The 20,187-nt window shown below is 42.3% G+C and overlaps 1 protein-coding gene across 4 annotated transcripts in view; it reads right to left on the bottom strand.

Annotated features, from left to right (window-relative positions):
• SH3KBP1 (SH3 domain containing kinase binding protein 1) overlaps positions 1-20,187 on the bottom strand; it is a 324,977-nt gene that overhangs the window by 176,845 nt on the left and 127,945 nt on the right. For all 4 annotated transcript variants that reach the window (XM_028122625.2, XM_028122626.2, XM_028122628.2 and 1 more), the window contains one exon: positions 16,135-16,258. In XM_028122625.2, the coding sequence (XP_027978426.1) occupies positions 16,135-16,258 (124 nt within the window). The remainder of the gene's footprint in view (positions 1-16,134; positions 16,259-20,187) is intronic.

The following is a 20,187-nucleotide window of genomic DNA, read 5'->3' as shown; positions in this document are numbered from 1 at the left end:
CATTTGTTTGCTTTAATCTGTCAAAATAACATGGCCTAGAAAAGGGTCAAAAAGAATAAGGGGAAAAACTCAATAGCAAAACATTCTGGAAATCTGATTTTCCTTTGGAAGGAATGACAATACCAAAGAATCCATCCAAGCTGGCAGTGGGGAGAAGGGAAAGAAGCAAGCAAGAGCGAGCATGTACGAGAGGGCTGGGTGGGGGTGGGGAGAAAGACTGCTCCAGACTTGCAGCATCTCCAGCAACCCACCTGGAGGTGGCTACACAGACAAGTCTTACTTAAACTGAAATCTGAAAACACAGTACTAATCACTGATAATTCATAATAATGGGTTCCTGATGAGCAAAATTAACATATAATCACATAATCCAACCATCTCTTTTGATTAATATCTTCGTGTTCTCTCCCTGGCTCTGATGATAGTGATGATAAGCAATCAAATATCAGAGAGGAAGAAACCCAGAAAGGAAGGGAAAGCTAAATCTGGCCCATGTACTCTAACGACAAGGGAAGAGCACACTGCTGATGTAGAATAAGCTGAACGCTACACTTCTATCTAGAAAACCTTGGGCAAGGGTGACAAACCAAATACAGAATAAAATGATAACAAAAATGAAAGCTGCTCTTACCCTGGAAATATTCCCCTACTTTCAGCTCATGTTCTACTAGGAAATTGGAAAAATTTCGGCGCCTTCTCTCAAACACAGTTACCCTCATAACTTAATTCTCCTTTCAAACTAGTTCAAATCGCCTCCACTGGAAACCTATTTGGCTTTCTCACTCTCCACTAATGGCCCATTATCAGGCTGAGAGCTAGATTTAGTAGTTATTCTCATAATCCACTTTCCAAAACAGACCCTTAATAAGTCTTCTCTCTCCCTCGGCACTCAGTAACCAAGACAATTTCTCTGAATCACAGAATTTTAACAGCTTTTCCTTAAATATATAACTTAATATAAAGCTATTCTCCCTCTGGTACTTTTCTTTCCAGTAACTCCCTTCTCAAAGAGCTAGGGTGTTTGAGTCCAAGTACATACTTCCATCCGAGAATTAAAGTCGGCTCCAACATGAATACAATGTGTCCTCTTCCTTCAAGAAGCTTATAATCTAGTAAAAAAAAAAAATCTAAATCTTAAACATGGATACAGGGCGCCTGGGTGGCTCAGTTGGTTAAGCGACTGCCTTCGGCTCAGATCATGATCCTGGAGTCCCTGGATCGGGTCCCACATCGGGCTCCCTGCTCAGCGGGGAGTCTGCTTCTCCCTCTGATCCTCTTCCCTCTCGTGCGCTCTGTCTCTCATTCTCTCTCTCTCAAATAAATAAATAAAATCTTAAAAATAAATAAATAAACATGGATACATACACACACACAAAGAATACAAGTGTATTAATAGAATAAAATGCACCTACAAGTGTCTAATTTCAGATCAGCCATTCACTAAGGCTTTCTGGAATGCTATTATTCATAATAGCATTATGTTTTTCTGAGGTGAAGGCAGCAAGAGACCTTCCATGTCTGCCTTTATTGCTGCAGCCAGTGAGTCATTTCATTTCTTCCCACCTTCGTTCCCTCATATTTAAAACGGACCTATGACGATGCTTCTCCCCCTGCCCCACAATTCATGGTCAGCCCAAGATGCAAATGAGCCTTTCAGTCCCTCTCTACATATACAAACTGCAAAGCTCTATCCAAGCTGAGGAATTTTTGTTTATAAAATGTCATCCGTGGGGCGCCTGGCTGGCTCAGTCAGTTGAGCGTCTGACTCTTGGTTTCGGCTTAGGTCATGATCTCAGGGTCGTGAGACTGAGCCCCGCATCAGGCTCCACACTCAGTCTGCTTGAGATTCTCCCTCTTCCTCTCCCCCTCCCCACCCCCCGCTCTCTCTTTTTCTCTCAAATAAATAAGTAAATCTTTAAAAAAATAAAAAAAAATGTCATTTGTTCAAATATACCATTTTGTAATTTCCTCTCATCCACCTTCTGAAAGCTACGGACTGATAAATACTATCAATTCCCTCAGTATTAAAGGGGAACATTTTTCAATTAACAAGAGTGTTCCACTAAGAGCTGTTATAACATAAATATTCGAAAGTTAAATTCTTCTGTGGATCAGTGATAAGAAAAAAAACAAGAGGGGGAAAAGATTCTATTTGCAAAAGCCAACAATAACCTCAATCTATGTAGGAATGACATAAGGAGTAAGCAAGACTGCGCAAATACAACATTAACTGACACTTTGACTAAACAGGGTAATGCCCTATGTCACTGGATCACTAGAATGAGCTGTTTAGTATTCAGGAGGGATGTACATTTTATTTTTTTTAATTTTTTTAAAGGTTTTATTTGAGAGAGAGAATGAGAGAGAGAGAGCACATGAGAGGGGGGAGGGTCAGAGGGAGAAGCAGACTCCCTGCCAAGCAGGGAGCCCGATGCGGGACTCGATCCAGGGACTCCCGGATCGTGACCTGAGCAGAAGGCAGTCGCTTAACTAACTGAGCCACCCAGGCGCCCGAGGGATGTACATTTTAATTTGGTGATATAGTTGCAAGAATTGGTCCACTATAATGTCTGCAGAGGAGAGGCAAGGGAGAGAAAAGGGTTTCATTTACACATTGTACGTAACGACATTTTATATGACACAATACAAAACTTAAAAAAAAGAAGTTGGGGAAATGTCAATTCTTTCTAAATTGATGTGCAATTTTAATGTAATTCAATTCCCAATCCCAGTGGGATTTTTAAAAACTTGGTAACAGGGGTGGCTGGGTGGCTCAGTCAGTTAAACAGCCAACTCTTGATTTCAGCTCAGGTCATGATCTCAGGGTCCTGGGATTGAGCCTGGCCTCTGCACTCAGAAGGGAGTCTGCTTGAAGATTCTCTCTTTCCCTCTCCCTCTTCCCCCGCCCCCCTCTCACTCTAAAATCTATAAATAAAACTTTAAAACTTTAAAAATTAAAATTTGATAATGTAATTTTAAAATAAACAAGTGAGAATAGCTAAAGTATTTTTGAAAATGGGAAGTGATAACAGAAGGACAAAAGCCATACCACATACTAAAATGTACTATAAAGCCACAATAAATGCAAGCTGGTGCAGCCACTCTGGAAAACAGTATGGAGGTTCCTCAAAAAGTTGAAAATATAGTTACCCTACGACCCAGTAATTGCACTACTGGGTATTTACCCCAAAGATACTAATGTAGTGATCCAAAGTGTTTATAGCAGCAATGTCCACAATAGCCAAACTATAGAAAGAGCCTAGATGTCCACCAACAGATGAATGGATAAAGATGTGGTATATATATACAATGGGATGTTATGCAGCCATCAAAAAAAGTGAAATCTTGCCATTTGCAACAACGTGGATGGAACTAGAGGGTATTATGCTAAGTGAAATAAGTCAATCAGAGAAAGACAAGTATCATATGATCTCACTGATATGAAAAATTTGAGAAACAAGACAGAGGATCATAGGGGAAGGGAGGGAAAAATGAAACAAGATGAAATCAGAGAGGGAGACAAACCATAAGAAACTCTTAATCTCGGGCGCCTGGGTGCCTCAGTTGGTTAAGCGACTGCCTTCGGCTCGGGTCATGATCCTGGAGTCCCGGGATTGAGTCCTGCATTGGGCTCCCTGCTCAGCAGGGAGTCTGCTTCTCCCTCTGACCCTCTTCCCTCTCGTGCTCTCTATCTCTCATTCTCTCTCTCTCAAATAAATAAATAAAATCTTTAAAAAAAAAAAAAAGAAACTCTTAATCTCAGGAAACAAACTGAGGGTTGCTGGAGTGGTGGGGCGTGGGAAGGATGGGGTGGCTGGGTGATGGACACTGGGGAGGGTAGATACTATGGTGAGCGCTGTGAATTGGGTAAGACTTAAGAATCACAGACTTGTACCCCTGAAACAAATAATACCTTACATGTTAATTAAAAAAAATTTTAAAAAAGAAACTACAAAAAAAAAAAAAGCCACAAGAGTTAACTATATTGATATAAGAATGGTGAGACAAATTAATGGGACAGAAGCAAAAGTCCAGAAAAAAATGTCCTAATATATACAATAACATATGATAAATGAGATATCACAATCAATGGGAGAAGGGCTGGATTATTCAATAAATGGTCCCGAAAAAGTGGCTATTTTAAAATAAAAATCAATTTGCATACTAACTGTATACTATACATTAAAATTCCATAGATTAAAAATTAGAAGTATAAAAATGAGGCCAGTATAAAGAAGAAGAAAAATTAGGTGAGAACTTATTCAGGGAAATAATGAAAAAAATCCAACACATGAATCTGTGTAAAAAAGTACTATTTCTGTACCTCAAAATCAGCTGTAAACAAAATGAAAAGCCAACCAAGTGGGAAGCACATTTTGCCAGAAATGACAAAGGAATAATACACTAATCAGTAAGAAAAATATAAAGACCTCAAGAAGAGAGCAAAGAATACAAACAAATGACAGAGGAAAGAAAATGTGCAAGAACTCTGTTAATCAAAGAAATTCAAGCTTGAAACACTAATAAGCACTCTTCCCACTTCTAGTGGTGATGTAAATTGGCACAACCCTTCAAGAAATCAACTTCATAATAATGGCTTTAAAGTGCCATAAAATATATACATGCTTTTGTCCAGTAATTCGACATCTAAGAATCTTTCGTAAAGAAATCATCAGAGCTGCAGAAAAGATTTATGAGCAAAAATAGCCAGCACCGAGTTACAATGGCAAGAAAAATTGGAACCCTAAATGGATTCTTTCCTTTTCAGCAAAGGCTCTCTCTATGAAGCACAGAATTTAGAATATGAGAGGTTTGCCTTTTGATTTACAGGGACTCTCTCCTTTCTTCTCAAGAAATGAACAATAGAATGCCACAGTCAGTTTTCTACCCTTCTCAAATCGATTGTCTAATATTTAGGTCATCCCAGCAAAACAGTATTTTTTTGATCCCTCAGACTCACTATCTCCTAGGCAACTGATTGAAGAAAAATATAAAGCTTCACTGAGAGACATATAATTTTTAAAGACTTGAATAAACAGAATGACACATCTTGTCCTTCAGCTGGGAGGGGGGGTGGTAGGGGATGTGAAAGGGAAAGAGACAAACAGACAGACAGGCACAGCCAGATAGTGCATTTTAACACCACTTTGTGTGGTGATCTTTAAAAAAAAAAAAAACAGCTTTATTGAGATATAATTTACATGTCATAAAGTTCACCCATTTTAGGTGTGTGATTAAATGATTTTTCTAGAGTTACAGAATTGTGTGACCATCACAGCAGTGTAATTTTGGAACACTTTCATCACCCCAAAAAGGAACCTCTTGCCCATGAGCAGTCACTTTCCATTCTGACACCTAGCTCTGGGCAAGCACTAACCTACTTTCCATCTCTATGGATTTGCCCATTGTGGATACTTCATATAAATGGCATCATACAACATGTGATCTTTAGTGTCTGGCTTCTTTAATTTAGCATCATGTTTTCGAGGCCCATCCATGTGGTGGCATGTATTGGTACTTCACTCCCTTTTATTGCCGAATAATATTCCACTGTGTGGATAAACCATATTTTGTTCATCTGTTCAGTCGATGGACATCTGGGTTGTATCCATTTGGGGGCCATCATGAATCATGCTGCTGTGAACATTAGTATAGAGGTTTGTATGTGGACATATGTTTTCATTTCTCTTGGGTATGGAATGCTGGGCCATGTGCTAACTCTCTACTTAACAGCCTAAGGCACAGCCAGACTTTTCCATATCAGCTGCACCAGTTCACATCCCCACAAGGAGTGTATAAGTTGTTCATAGTATTCCCTCACAAGCTTTTTAATTTCTCAAGGATTGGCAGTGAGGTCCCCTTTTTAATTCCTCATATTAGGATTTTTAAACCTCTCTTTTTTTTTCTTAATCAGGGTTAGCTAAAGTTTATCAATTTGTTGACTATTTCAAAGAACCGAGTTTTGATTTCAGTAATTTTCTGTATTTTCCTATTCTCTATTTCACTTATTTCCGCTCTAATCATTATTTCCTTCTTTTTGCTTGCTTCAAGTTTAGTTTGCTCTTCTTTTTCTAGTTTCTTTTTGAAATATTTTTTATTAAGTAATCTCTATGCCCAGCATGGGGCTTGAACTCACAACCTTGAGATCAAGAGTCACACACTCCACCAACTGAGCTGGCCAGTGTCCCTCTTTTTCTAGTTTCTTAAGGTAGAAAGTTAGGTCACTGACAATCCCACTTCGGGCAGATACCCAAAGTTAATGAGATCACTATCTCAAAGAGATACCTGTATCCCCATGTTCACTGCAGCATTATTCACCATAGCCAATACATGGAAACAACCTAAGCATCCAGCAAGCGATGGATGAATGAATAAGGAAAATGTCATACATGTGCGTGTGCACAGCTCACGTGCGCGCGTGCACACACACACACACAATGGAATATTATTTACCCATAAAAATAAGGAAATCCTGCCATTTGTGACAATATGAACGAAACTTGAGGGCATTATGCTAAGTAAAATACGATAGAGAAAGACAAATTTTGTATGTTCTCACAATAAGAACTAAAAAAAAGGTAATTATGGGAGGTGAGGGATGTGTTAACTAACCTTATTGTAGAAATCATTTCACAATACATACATGTATCAAATCATCACACTCTATACCTTAAACCCACATCTACACAATGTTATATATATATACGTATATATATATATATTATCTCTCAGTGAAGCTGGGGAAAGAAGAGAAAGTTGGGGTATTGATTTGAAATGTTTTCTTTTTGAATACAGGCATGTACAGCTATGATTTTGCTCTAAGCATTGCTTTAGCTATATGCAGTTGGTTGCTGGAGATTTTGCTTTCATTTTCATTCATTTCTACATATTTCAAAATTTCCCTTGGGGATTCTTTGACCCACTGGTTGTTTAGGAGTATATTGTTTAATTTCCATATATTTGTGAATTTCCCAAATCTCCTCCTGTCGTTGATTTCTAATTTAATTCCAGTATGGTTGAAGAACATACTCTGTATAATTTTAATCCTTTGAAATTTACTGAGCCTTCTTTTATGGCCTAACATATGGTCTATCCTGGAGACTGGTCCATGTGCATCTGATCACTGGTGGCTTCATGGAAACAACACTTCATTATTATTGTCCATAAATCTGTAATTTCTTCCCAACGTTCTGGGGTCTTATCAGCAGTTTAATAACACTTATCAGCACTTTTAATAACAACTACTACTGTATTCAGTGACTCCTGGTTCACTCTCTCACCACCCTCTGCCCCAAGCTTCATTCTCTTTTCTCATTTTTATCCTGATAACTTCCCTGAGGGAATTAACACGAGTAGCCTCCTTATTTTACAGATGGGAAAACAGTATGAGACTTGCCTAAAGGCCCACAGAAACTTTGGGGGTGCAGCACAAGTGGGGACTGGAGCCCGCCAACAGCCATTCTTCCTGCAACAAGGCCGTACTACCACTGAGCTTATTCAGGTCTCCAGGAAACTACAAATGGAACAAGCAGTTCAGTCCTCAAATGTGCTTCCTTGAGTGAGTGTGTGCACCCAACACACACACACACACACACACACACACACACACACGCACGCACACACAGGAAGTTTCTGACTTGTTCTCTCTTTCCCTTCCTGGTTGGGGACCATGACGGTGGTCCACCTGCCACTGCAGATGGGCCCTCTGTCCGCCTGACCATGGGTTAGGGAGGTAGGCCAGGAAATGTCTTCATTGTTCAGGGCACAAGGGTCCCAGGGCCTCAGAAGCACAAAAAAGCCATGAATCCAAAGACTAAATTGAAGCTACAGGTGACATCAGGGGGACCAGGCTGTGACAACAGACCAAAAAGTGTAATTAGAAGAAACTGAGGAAACTACAGAAGAAAAGGCTCCTTTTCCAGGGCTTTCTACAAGTGAAGACAGTTGCTGTCCCAATACAACGCCTCTAATTAATTACCTTTAATTAATCTACCAGCTCTCTACCTGGAATAATCTCTCCTTGGAAAAGAGAATCCCATGTGGGCCTTAGCTAAGTTCAGTCCCCCAGATCGGAGGGGTATCCTTTCAGGCCCCCTGGGCAGAGGTTCCATGTCCTCCTTCCTGGCATGTCAACAAGAGGGTCCCTGCACCAGGTCGAAGGCTGGGACACTTCCAGGGACCTCAGCCACTGCAGGAATCCTAGATTCCAGAACTCTAAATGGCAGGCTATGGGGGTTTTCCTCACAGCTCCACAAGTGGGTTCATTACCTGAACTCAAAATGGCAGCCTCTTTCACTAATAGGAGGAGAGAGCGACCAAACCTCTTCTTTATGCCCAATCAGGGCTTTAAAGGTATCAAAGAGAGCTAAGATTCCCGTTAGCAATCGAAGCAGGTAGAGAAGGCGAGGGGACTCTCCTGACCACGTGGGACTACTGTTTCATCATCATAAAATCCTCCCCTGGAATCCCAGTTCCGTCCTGACCCAAGCCCCAGGTAGAGCTGGACTTGCGTTCCCTGGGCCGGCCCCCTCAGCCCACTTTTCCTGCCAAAGCCCAGCCTAGGCACTCTTTGACACAAGGACCCAAGAAATGATCAAGAGAAAAAAAAATCCCTTTCAGCTTGTCACTTGAAAACCTCCCAAAAGGACTGTTTTTCAAGTTTTAGATTCGGGGAATGTTCTCCCAGCATCACCCAACTTGTGTTTTCACGAAAGGCCATGGGCTTTAGAGGCTTCATGAGTCTCTCACAGCGCCAGCAGGCCACTGCCACACACTCAGAACATTCTCTGGCAAGGGTGGATCCGAAGATGGTCCCAGAGATGCTCAGACAGCTCCTTGCCCTGCATTTTCAAGTCCTGCGCATCCTAACTAGTATTCAGTAAAATGCGGTCCGCCGATCAAACAGAAGCAGGTTTCTTAGCAGAGGACCTCTGAGAGCCTGTGACACACTACAGTGCTTGTCAGTCTTCTAAGAGGGTGTTAGTGCCGGTGGTCGTAGCCAAAATTCATGCGTCCAGAGAGCCAATTTTCTCTCCCTTTTTGTCTCCTCTCTCTCTCTCTGTCCCCCTTTTGTGAATATTTTGCAGGGCCATAATTCTGTGCAACAAACACTGGGAAACACCGGCCTGGTGTCTATCTGAGCATGTCACACGCGTTGCATGGCTTCCTCTCTAGTAGGTGAAAATATACAATAGTATCCCGTTTAGAACATGCCTTCGACAGACAAACTTGGGCCCCCAAGGTCCAACTCAGAATTGGTGAAAATAAGCACTGCGTACAATGGGGCTATGTGGTTGGTCAGCACTGTCCTCGGAGCCTGGTGTGTTGGAGGGAGGCTGCATAATTCTAGTATTCTGTACCAAGTGAATTGTAAATGACTCTGTAACATGAGAAAACTGCAGTCATCCCGATTATATGGACTCTCTGCTTTTAAAAGGTACTTAAGGCTTCAGGCCAGCAATGTAAAAATCAAAGAAAAAAGTCAGCTTTACAAAGTGGGTTATGCACTATGCACTGTTTGAAATTCCAAATGCTTTTTCTCATAGAAACAAAGTCATAAGTGGTGATTAAGTTCTCAGACTAACCCACAATGTAGCTAAAACACATCTGCAATGTCATCAACTAACAAAACCCAAAAAACAATGAAATTAAAGAAGAAACATTTTTATTTATCAAGAATACTAATGCTCAGTGGAATACCCGGAGGGGGTAGCGTGGTGGGGTAGGGGTGGGCGGCCCACGCCAAGGCAAGAAGGGGCTTCCTATAGAGAACTGACAAATGATAATGAAGCCAGCAAAGCCAGTAGGCTCTTTATTTCACCACCTGCTGACAACTGAAAACAACATCAGTCACAAAATAGTACTCCTTTCAGAAAAACTGGGTTCAACAAGATGTAAAGTAGTAGTTAGGGGTACCTGGAGCTATCTCGTAAGACTCTGGCTTACCTACAGGAATTTTAGTGGACTTCTTCATTGTGTTCACATTAATATCTACACCTAGAGTCATGCCTACAGGAGTCCTTTTTTTTTTTCCACGCGTATCAACAATGATCCTGGTCAGTGGGGGTGTAACAGATGCGACAAGGATGGGGAAACGGATTCTATGAGTTCAATGAAGAAAAATTAGAAGAGAAAGGAAAGGAGCTGAGGAGAACACACGTGTAATGTGAGAAGCTGTGGGTCTACGATGGAATGGCAGGAACGGAGAACACTAAAATTCAGAGGAACCAAAGGCATTTCCCCCAGGGAGAAAAGGTGGGCAGGAGGAGGGGTTTCCTAGGAGAGCCACCAGGTGGAGCCACCACCCAAAGCACTCCGTGGCTGTCCTCTGGATGAACTTGGGTGGAAACCCAGCAGGAACGCCATAGAGGTCTAAATCAGTGATTATTCCAGGGGACACTAATTCCTCTAGTGTTAACACCTTGGAACCAGGACACAGAGATTGAAAGGAGATAAATATAATACAAGAAAATTTCTTCAAACCAAGTTTGTCAATGACCCACATGCAAAAATGTATGGAAAATGGACAATGGCAACACCCGCTTGGAATGGCCTTTTCCACCCATTTCACCACCATCCCTAGATCCAAGAGGCAGTATTACTCTGATAAGAAAGTAAATAGGGGTAACATACTCTAACATCAACTGCTGGTCCCACGGAGCCAATAACACAGGCTCCCAAGAGAACCCGTCAGTAATGCAGCCAGGGATCAGTTACTTTACAAAATCTCTTTATGGTCCCTTTACTCTCAAACTTTCAAGAATGAAGGCCCCCTGAGAAAGAAGATGATAAATGCACACACAAAGACACATTTACATGGATGTATGTATTATTGAATGGCTATAATATTATATCCATCCAGGTTTGCGGCCAGGTGGCCAGCTTTATTTTCATCTCCCCATGGGAAAGACCAGCTCAGGAAATAGCCAAGAGCTTCCATGCAACAGTAACGCCATCTCTTAACTTCTTACTCTTCTATCTGCCCATAAAAGCCAGCAATTTAGGTAAGGTCAACAGGTAATGCAGAGAGTTGAAGAAAATCTGACCCAACATGCCACATTTTCAGATCCCTAGGTAACCAGGGTAATCCACATTTGTTTCTCCAAAAGGAAATTTGAAAGGAAAAAAGTCTTGTTTCTATAAACAAATTCCCAGATCTTGCATCCACCTTAAACAACAAAGCACTGGAAAACCAAAGTCGTTGACATTTTCTTTATTAAAGACCCACTTTTTCCATCCTTTGTTTACAGTTTCATTTCAAACAAAGAGCCCACAGCCTATCAAGGGAACCAGGCCACCTCCTTGGAGCCAACCCAGAGTTCCATGGCAGCACGTGCGTGTTTGCGCACACACGCACTCATGTCCTGACAAACAAGCCAACACATACCTCAAGAACGTTACTCTGAAGAGCCAAGTAAATGCTAAAGAAATGACAGCTTAAAAAAATGTTTCCCCTTCAGTAGAGACAAGGGAGGGAGGTCACTATGGCCAGATCTGTTCAGGGATTGGAATGACTGGTGCTGGGAGAAAAGAAAGATAAACATTCGGTACAATTCTTCTGACAGCTACAGGCAGCAGACCAAAATGGAGAGCCCTTCCGTGCGGCAAACACGGGGCCCATATTATGCTGGGGGAGGGGCATGTATATATCACCCATCCACACACACAATGAATTCTGAAGAATTTCTGCATTAACTTTTAAAGCAACAGTGTGTCGCCAGAGGCAGAGCAGCTGTTGGTCCCTCTGTTAAGGACAACTTTTGAATGAAACCTGTCTGAAGGACTAAATACACGCGAAATGAGGCCACAGAGTCATGTTCTACAATCCAAGTCATATCCACATAGCAACTCCAAGAGCAAACCTCCCCCAGCTCAACTTGAATCTCATCTTGTAGCATCAGGGCTAGGCCTGTTACAAACAACATCTTTGAGAGCATCAGATCTTCCTGCATTAATCCCTGGAAGGGGCAGTAAAATGCAAATGCACAACAAACCTTAAATAAAGATGGTAAAAGCAGTTTATCTTTCAGAAGGCAGATGCCAAAGTAGCAGAGCGACTTAAAAAGATGATTATAAAAGACATTTTATATCAGGAGAGCATAACAATAATAATAATAATAATAATAATAGCAAAGAATAATAAATGTGCAAAATACAATAGAGACTTACCAAACACTGAATTCATGACAAACTGGAAATAGAAATAAGGACACATAAAGCCAACCAGAAACCTGCGGAGTGGCTTCACATTCAGAATGACAGAAGTAAATAAGAGACATATCCCCATCTTGCCATAAAAAAGATTTAAGAAATGTACACCACTTTCTTAACATTTCCCAAGGGATACAACAGACTGCAAGGGCTTGCAGGAGGACAGGCTAGTGTTCTTCTAGGCCTTCTATCTGTCCCAGTACCAAGCACAGGGCCAGGCCTGCCGCAGGCACACAGTAAACGTGCACTGTTGAATGTTCATTAGGATGCACGTGAAAGTGAGGAAGGAAAAATATCCCAAATCCTGGGCGGCAGGGGGGGTTCTGAGAGAGACAGCTTCCCCACGAGGTCTGTTAATGATGCAAAAACTGAGGAACTAGAGCCCCAAAATAGAAGCTGGTCCTTACAAAGGCCAATGTGGTATTGGTTATAGCCTGGACACTGAACCTCTCACATAAAGAAAGTTGGTTGGGAAACCCTTCTGAGGATGAAACCAAATGATTTTTTCTTTCCTTTAATTCAAGTAGAAATGGACAAAATCCTCCTTGCTCATTTTCAGTATGTATTTAATGTATTTGCTGTTAACCGTTAAAATGTCCACTTTGTTCAGTTTTTCTTTTAAACTCAAGGTTTGAATGTTTTTTCAAAAAAAATTCTTCCATATATCAATATTTCAATTTAGGAGTCTGCATCGTTCTTCTATATGGGTTTAATGAGAGAAGAAACAAAAGAATAAATCATTCTCAGAAGGAAACAGACAACCTTTTTCTATCTGGTTCATGAGAATGTCATTTGGCTCCAAGAAAAATTTTCAGATTTTCTGGCTACAATTTGTCAACATTCTGGAGTCTGGGGTAACTGCAGGATACACAACATCCATGCTGCAAGCGTAAATGAAAAAATGACTTCTTACTCCTTGGGAAAAGCTTGTTTTAAACGGAAATCTCCTAAAAAAAAAAAAAAAAAAAAACGGAAATCTCCTTCACTGGGACTAGGGTAAAGCCCAGAGACATGGCCAGGGGTGCGAGCAGACACAGATGTCCTTACAGCCCTAATGCCTGGAACGTATAGCTGACGGCAGCCAGGCCATCTGGAGGAGCTGTTCTCTCTCTCGCTCTCTGCCTGTCTTTCTCAATTTCAGTCACATCTTTTTCTCAGATGAAAAGCACATGGAATCATTCCAGTACCTCCCTAAATCAACTCTGCAGAAATTTGCCAAGGTTAAAGTTGAAAACTGAAACTAATCAGTCCCCAAACGGTTTCCATGGTCCTGGCCTTTTCTCAGGGCTATTAGTAGCTTCCTTCAAACCTAGGGTGGTTCCTGACCTTATTTAGGGGCCTGGGGAGGGCAAGCTCATCCCACACTGTGAGGTAGTACCACCCACTTGTCATTGCTGCAAAGTGAGGCATGTCCCCAAGCCTCTGGCCACAACTGGGCAAACTTCTTCAGCTAAGTCTATCTCAAGTTCAGGACCCAATGAAGTAGTTCAATTTCAGACCCATAACAGATTTTGATCTTTCTTTATTAAAAGAAAAAGAACCTGTGTTATTTCTATTAAATTCTCACAGGGTCCAAGGCTGACTCACAAGGTGGACTCATATACCCCACAAGGGATCCCGTGTTAATGAAACAAAGCAGACTATTACTAAACTCTAAAAAGAAACTTCCATTCATAACAGCAACAGACAAAAACATCAAGAAATTTCTAGGGACAAAGCTTGGTGGAAACAAAGAAAAGGAGATGACCTGGGTCATTTACAATAATGCATAAAACTTGAAAAATTAGTTGGATGGAAGTGTTTACAAGTAACCAGAATCATCCCACAGATTTAGCCTCTGATCCTTGTTTTAAGGGGGAAAAAAGTGGTTTTTCATTGATCTGGGGTGGGAAAAAAATGTAGCTTTTGAGCCCAGCACAATGAACTATTTATCTGGCCTGACAAGGCCAATCAATCCACCCCGCTGTTTATTATAAGGAGTAGTAGGATACTGTTAGTATTGACGGGTGGGGGCAGGGCCAACCACGGCGCTGGCCCTGGGTACACAATGCTTCCCTTCAACTGGAAATTGATGTTTGGCCCAGGTGACCTGGGGGTCAGTGTGAAGCCTGGGACAGAATGAAGATGGTATTTTATGTGTTTCGTATTTAGAGAACGCCTCCAATATGCTAAGATCTCGGATCCAGTGGTCATAGTCAGGCTGTGGGCCTAAGGTGGACACTTAAGAAAGGAACGCCCCTCAGTATGCCCCCTCCCCCGTTAGTACCTTTTTCTGGACCATGACAAATTCCGGGGAGGACCTCAGAGGCCAGATTTTTAGTTGTAAAGAGGCAATTATCTGAAAAGTTGGATTCCTTCTTTGATTTAAAGTTCTCAGATAATTTTTACCCAACTCATCTGGATAATTACCTTAATTCCTTAATTTAATTAATTCCTTATCTTATTAAGTTAATTAATTACCTTAATTGTCTTATTTACTTTATAAAAGCTGGGCTGGCGGGGGAAGCCTTGCCACTGGTCCCCATGTGTGTGCCCTTCCTTGGCTCACCAACCCAAGAAGCATGAGGAGGAGCAAGAGGGGCTCGGAGCAGCAAGCAAGGGTTGGGAATATAGACAGACCCACTGACTTCTAGCTCTATGACACCCAGGAGGGCAGGCCTCAGGAGTTCTGGAACTTATTTGCAAGAACGCAGGAGGCACTTCAGGGGACGACTACAGTTTTCCAGCAAAGTATGCTTCATTCTTAAAATGGGAAACCCGCTGCATTGGTAGGATGGGCTTTAAAAAAAAAAAAAAGAAAGAAAGAAAACAAGAAAAGAAAGAAAATCCTATAGCTGCTAACCAGCGTGGGCCTCCAGCCAATACTTAATCTGAATAATTCAAAAAAGGAAATGTAACCCAGGGCAGCTGGAGGGTGCAGAGGAAGAAGCAGGAAGGAAGAGAGACACAAAGCTAATGTCTCAAGCACTATGATCAATGGACAGTTTATTGGACAAATTCTTATGCTGTCTAAATTTTATGAAAGATTAGCTGTTCTTCCCTGTGGTTATGTAAACTTGCCTTCTTTTTTCTTCTTAATGGAACTCTTTGCTAATACATTTCCTGCTGCTGCTTTTGAACAGCTCTATATTTCTCTTTAAGGAAGTAATCAGCCAGTGAAAAGCCGGCTGCTGAACGCTAACCTGCCCTGGGCACGCTCCACGTGAGCCTGGCCCCGATGCGCGGTGAGCGCAGGGGCAGGAAAAACCGAGGAAATCTAGTGCAACCACGGTAGAAGTGAGTCAAGTCCTCTCTGCGATCTTACATTGTCTCTCCTCTCATCTCAAACAACGGTGTCACAAAGGATGGATATGGGAGAAAACAAGATCCCAACAAGCTAATACCTGAAAATCTGCCTTGAGGTCTCAAAATAGGCAAACAAGATGGTTAAAGTTCCCTTGGTTGGAGGCAGGTATGAGCTCTTTCTGTGCACACACTGCCTCCTAAACCAAGAGAGACAAGGTTTGTGTTTGGGAGCCCAGCAGGTAGAGAGAAAGACCCTGATAAAGCCTGCCCTTAAAAATAAAAAGAGAGCATGGCCAGATGCACATATCTCAGCGTGCACCATAGCATTCTCTAAAGTCACCTTTCATCCATAAAAATAGATGTGAAAGTGAAAGCTAACGTCCTAGAAAAATCATCATTTGCAAATTTAGTCTACTTACTCATTGTGAAAAAATTGTATTCATTCCCTTTATTACAGTTATTACATTGTTGCTCACTGTGTGTGTGTGTGTGTGTGCGCACCTGTGTGTCCAAATTTATACAAAAAAACAAAAGGGCAAATGCCATTCAGTTTTTCAGCAATTCAGAATTTGACACAGTTCACCGGGAAGTTTCCAGTTTGGGTTTGTGTGTGGGGAGGGGGCTTGTTCTTCTCCATACCTCTCTTATTGGTTCTTAGAATTGTTTCAGAAGATAGCAAAGCATTTCCACTGGACACTTCGTGCATGGGCTTTTCTGGAGCTTTGCTGGAGAGAAGGTCTTTCTTCATTTCTTTCTTTATTTCCTGTGAGGATAAAAGGAAAACAAGACTGTTGTTTGAAATTTTAAAATGGCTCTTTGGCTATTTTAAGCTTCAACTTTCTGGAAATGAACTCTAATGACCTCAACTCAGTGTAACATGATGTATGAAAAACACCATTTCTTTTGTTGTTGTGGCTTATTTTCCTTACATTTATCACTGAAGCACTTGCTCCTGTAAAGTAAAATGATGTCCAACATGGTGACATAACCTTATGTGACTATGACCATTCCAAGTGACCAGAAAGAGAATGAGTGATAGATAATGAAGGCCACCGCACAGCTCGAAGTGACAACCTGTCTTACTTTTTGAACAATAACAAGGTTTGGCCAAGGAGAGTCACCGCGTAAAAGCCTTCTGGTTTCTATCCTTCCCAACAGGGGTTTAGAGAAATATATTCTCAAATCACCATTGTCCCCAAATTATGTTAAACCCAAAAGAAGGGGACTTAAGTTCATTTACACTCATCAAGTTCCTCTGGCTCTCTATTTAGCTCTTGACAAAAATGTAAGGATGACAGCGATAAAGACCATCATTCTAGGCCAGGGGTCAGCAAACTACAACCCACCACATGTTTTTATAAATAAAGTTTCATTACAACATGACCACCTTCATTCATTGAAGAATTTTCTAAGGCTGTTATGACGGCAGAGCTGAGTATTTGAACAGACATCAAAGCATAAAATACCTGACCCTTTACGGAAAAAGTTTACTCTAGCTGGTCTCTTATCAAAGATCCATTAAGGGGGCGCCTGGGGGGCTCGGTTGGTTAAATGTCTGCCTTCAGCTCAGGTCATGATCTCAGGGTCCTGGGATCGAGGCCCGCCTCCAGGTCCCTGCTCAGTGGGGAGCCTGCTTCTCCCTGTCCCCTGCCCCTCCCCGCTGCTTGTGTGCTCGCTCGCTCTATCTCAAATAAAAAAATAAAATCTTTTTTTAAAAAAGAAGATCCATTAAGATACAGAATTTAGGGGTGATTGGGTGGCTCAGTCAGTTAAGCGTCTGCCTTCGGCTCAGGTCATGACCTCAGGGTCCTGGGATGGAGCCCCTGCATTGCATAGGGCTCCCCACTCAGCAGGGAGCCTGCTTTTCCCTCTGCTTCTGCCCCTACCCTTGCCTATGCACGTTCTCTCTCTCAAATAAATAAATATATAAAATGTTTTTTTAAAAAAGATACAGAACTTAAAAACCTAGTGGCTGAGACAATAACTTCAAATTACTCTGATAATTTACATAATTACTTTCAAAAAAGCATCAATAGCTCGAAATGATAGTAACTCACAAACTTCAGGTCTGGAGCAGAGAGTTACTGGGCTTGTCTGAACCCATGATTAATTACACCAATGCGGGAAAAAGCGAAAGCTAAGGGGCTAGACCCAGAGCATGGCTGAGTGGCAGGAAGGGCAATGTGTTCTTTAGGAAGATCATGGGGCAAGAAATGAGGATGAGTTCCTTCTATGGAATAAACATGAAGACAGCAAATTAGGTAGGGGGCTGAGATTCAGCCTGGGCAGAGGGCAGAGGCAGAAAGAAAGGAACGAAAAAGCTTGTCAAAACATAGCCACTGGCCAGCAGCTTCCTACACACCTGGGTCTTAGTTACCGTATCCAGTTCTCCAATTGCTGGCTCAGTTCACAACAGCCTCACCCTCCCTCCCTCACCAGGGCCCCACCGGAAATCAGCAACTGTGGCTGGCACTTTGCTGGGTTGAGAGTTTCAGCTGGCGTCTCAGGCCAACCCAGCACAAAGCTGTGTGCACGTGTGTGTATGCACACGGACTCCCACCTCAGCAGCCATGGCACCTGCGAGAACAGCAGTTGCCGGGGGTTTCTGTAGCCTCACAGGCAGATGGCATCAGGGGACAATCTGCAAACATTGCCCGCCTGAGCCACATGACGGGATGCTTTCTTAGTGATGGCTGCCAGGCTGCTGTGGCTTGAGAAGTCAAGAAAACAAGCCACCATGGGGGCTCATTCCCCAGAGCTTGCTTCTTTGGGGGTAGAACAGTTGCTCAAACCTCTCTTTCCACTGCAGTGTGGATATGACTGTGCACACACAAATTTCCCAGCTGGACACAACATCCATGGTGATTCAACACCCAAGGTCACCAAGGGCTAATTCAGAGAAATTCAGCGGGTTGTGGGCAACATGTCAAGCATTTGCTTAGCACTAACAGTGAAAGGCACGCAGTTGGGGAATGGTGAGGGAGGGAAAAATGTTTGATAGACCGAAGTGATCACTGGAGAGAACTTTAGAAGTGTGATTGGTTTCTGTTTGTTTGTTTGTCTGTCTTTAAGTAATCTCTACATCCAGCGTGGGGCTCAAACTCAAGACCCCGAGATCAAGAGTCACACCCTCCAGTGACTGAGCCAGCCAGGCACCCCTAGAAGCCATGATTGTTAAGAATACTCAAGCCCAAGGCTTCAGAGCAGCACCCTGTGAGGTTGGAAGGACTGACCTGATCAAGCAAGTGCTTAAGGGCTAAGACAGCAGCGCCAGAGAGAGGTTGGTTCATAAATCCCAGATTCCATTGTCCCCTCAATGACTGCTTATATTTGCCACACAGAGAAGCCTAACAGTGACCACATTTCTTAAGCTCCTTCTTAGATGGAAGCAGGGAGGACACAAAACTTAAAATATGCCCTGTATTTTTCCAGAGAAACCAGACACACGGGTATGGCAGTGTCCCGTGTAGACTCTCCACCTGCACAACACCTGGGTACACAGGCTCAATGCGGTCCCCCCCCCCAAACTCAACATCTTCCCTCTGACCTGCCTCTTTTCTGGAAGAGAGGGAGATACCTTGCTGGAGAGCCCATCATCTACCCACTTACTCAGGCTGGAAAACTTAGTGTTAACCCCCATACCTAACCAGTCACCCAGTTGGGCTCTATCTACTTCCTCAACCTTTCGGTTTCTCTCCATTCTTCCTATGCTGCCTTGAAACCATGAATACCAGGCAAAGAACTCAAAGAGATGCTTCTCCAAAAAGATATACATATAGCCAATAAGTACATGACCAGATGCCCAATATCATTAGTCATTTTAGGGAAATGTAAATCAAAACCATAATGAGATACTCCTTCATACCCACTAAAATGCCTAGAAATTTTTAAAAAGGAAAACAGTGCTGATGAGGATGTAGAGGAATTAGAACCATTGTGCACTGCTGGTGGGAATGGAAAATGAGGTAGCCCCTGTGGAAAACAGTATGGTAGTGACTCAGAGCTAAACATAGAACCACCGTGTGACCAAGCAATTCCACTCATAGGTATAAACCCTAAAATACTGAAATCAGGGACTCAAAGAGATACTTGTATGCCAACATCTACTGCAGTAGCCAAAAGGTAGAAACAACCTAAGTGTCCAGCAACAGATGTATGGATAAACAAGATGTGGTCTATACATACAACAGAATATTATTCAGCCTCAAAAAGGAGCCAAATTTTGAGACATGCTATAATAGGAATGAGCCTAGAAACCATTATACTAAGTGAAATTAAGCCAGACATAAAAGGACAAATATTGTATGATTCCACTTATATATTGCAGCTAGACTAGGCAAATTCATAGAGACAGAAAGACTGGAGGTTACCAGGGAGTGGGAGGGAGAATGGGAGTCAATGTTTAATGGTTACAAAGTTTCTGTTTGGGGCGATGAAAAAGTTTTGGACGGAGATAAGGACGAGGGTTGCACAACCCTGTTAATGTAGCTAACGCCAGTGAACTGTACATTTGGAATGGTTACAATGGCAACTTTTCTGTTATATATATATTTGACCACAAGAAAACATACACATGAACAGCAGCTAACAGGGGAGTGCTTGTCACGAGCCGAAGCTGCTCTCAGAGCTTCCCCTGGATGGCAGCTTGTAGCCTGCACGCCAACCCCGTTCCCTACACACTAAGACACGGAG

The sequence above is a fragment of the Eumetopias jubatus genome, unplaced genomic scaffold (genome assembly GCF_037043125.1).
Source record: "Eumetopias jubatus isolate StellerSeaLion01/CBP00866 unplaced genomic scaffold, mEumJub1_p1.0 scaffold_11, whole genome shotgun sequence".
In the NCBI taxonomy this organism is placed as follows: domain Eukaryota; kingdom Metazoa; phylum Chordata; class Mammalia; order Carnivora; family Otariidae; genus Eumetopias; species Eumetopias jubatus.
This window is presented reverse-complemented; position numbering and strand designations above follow the sequence as displayed.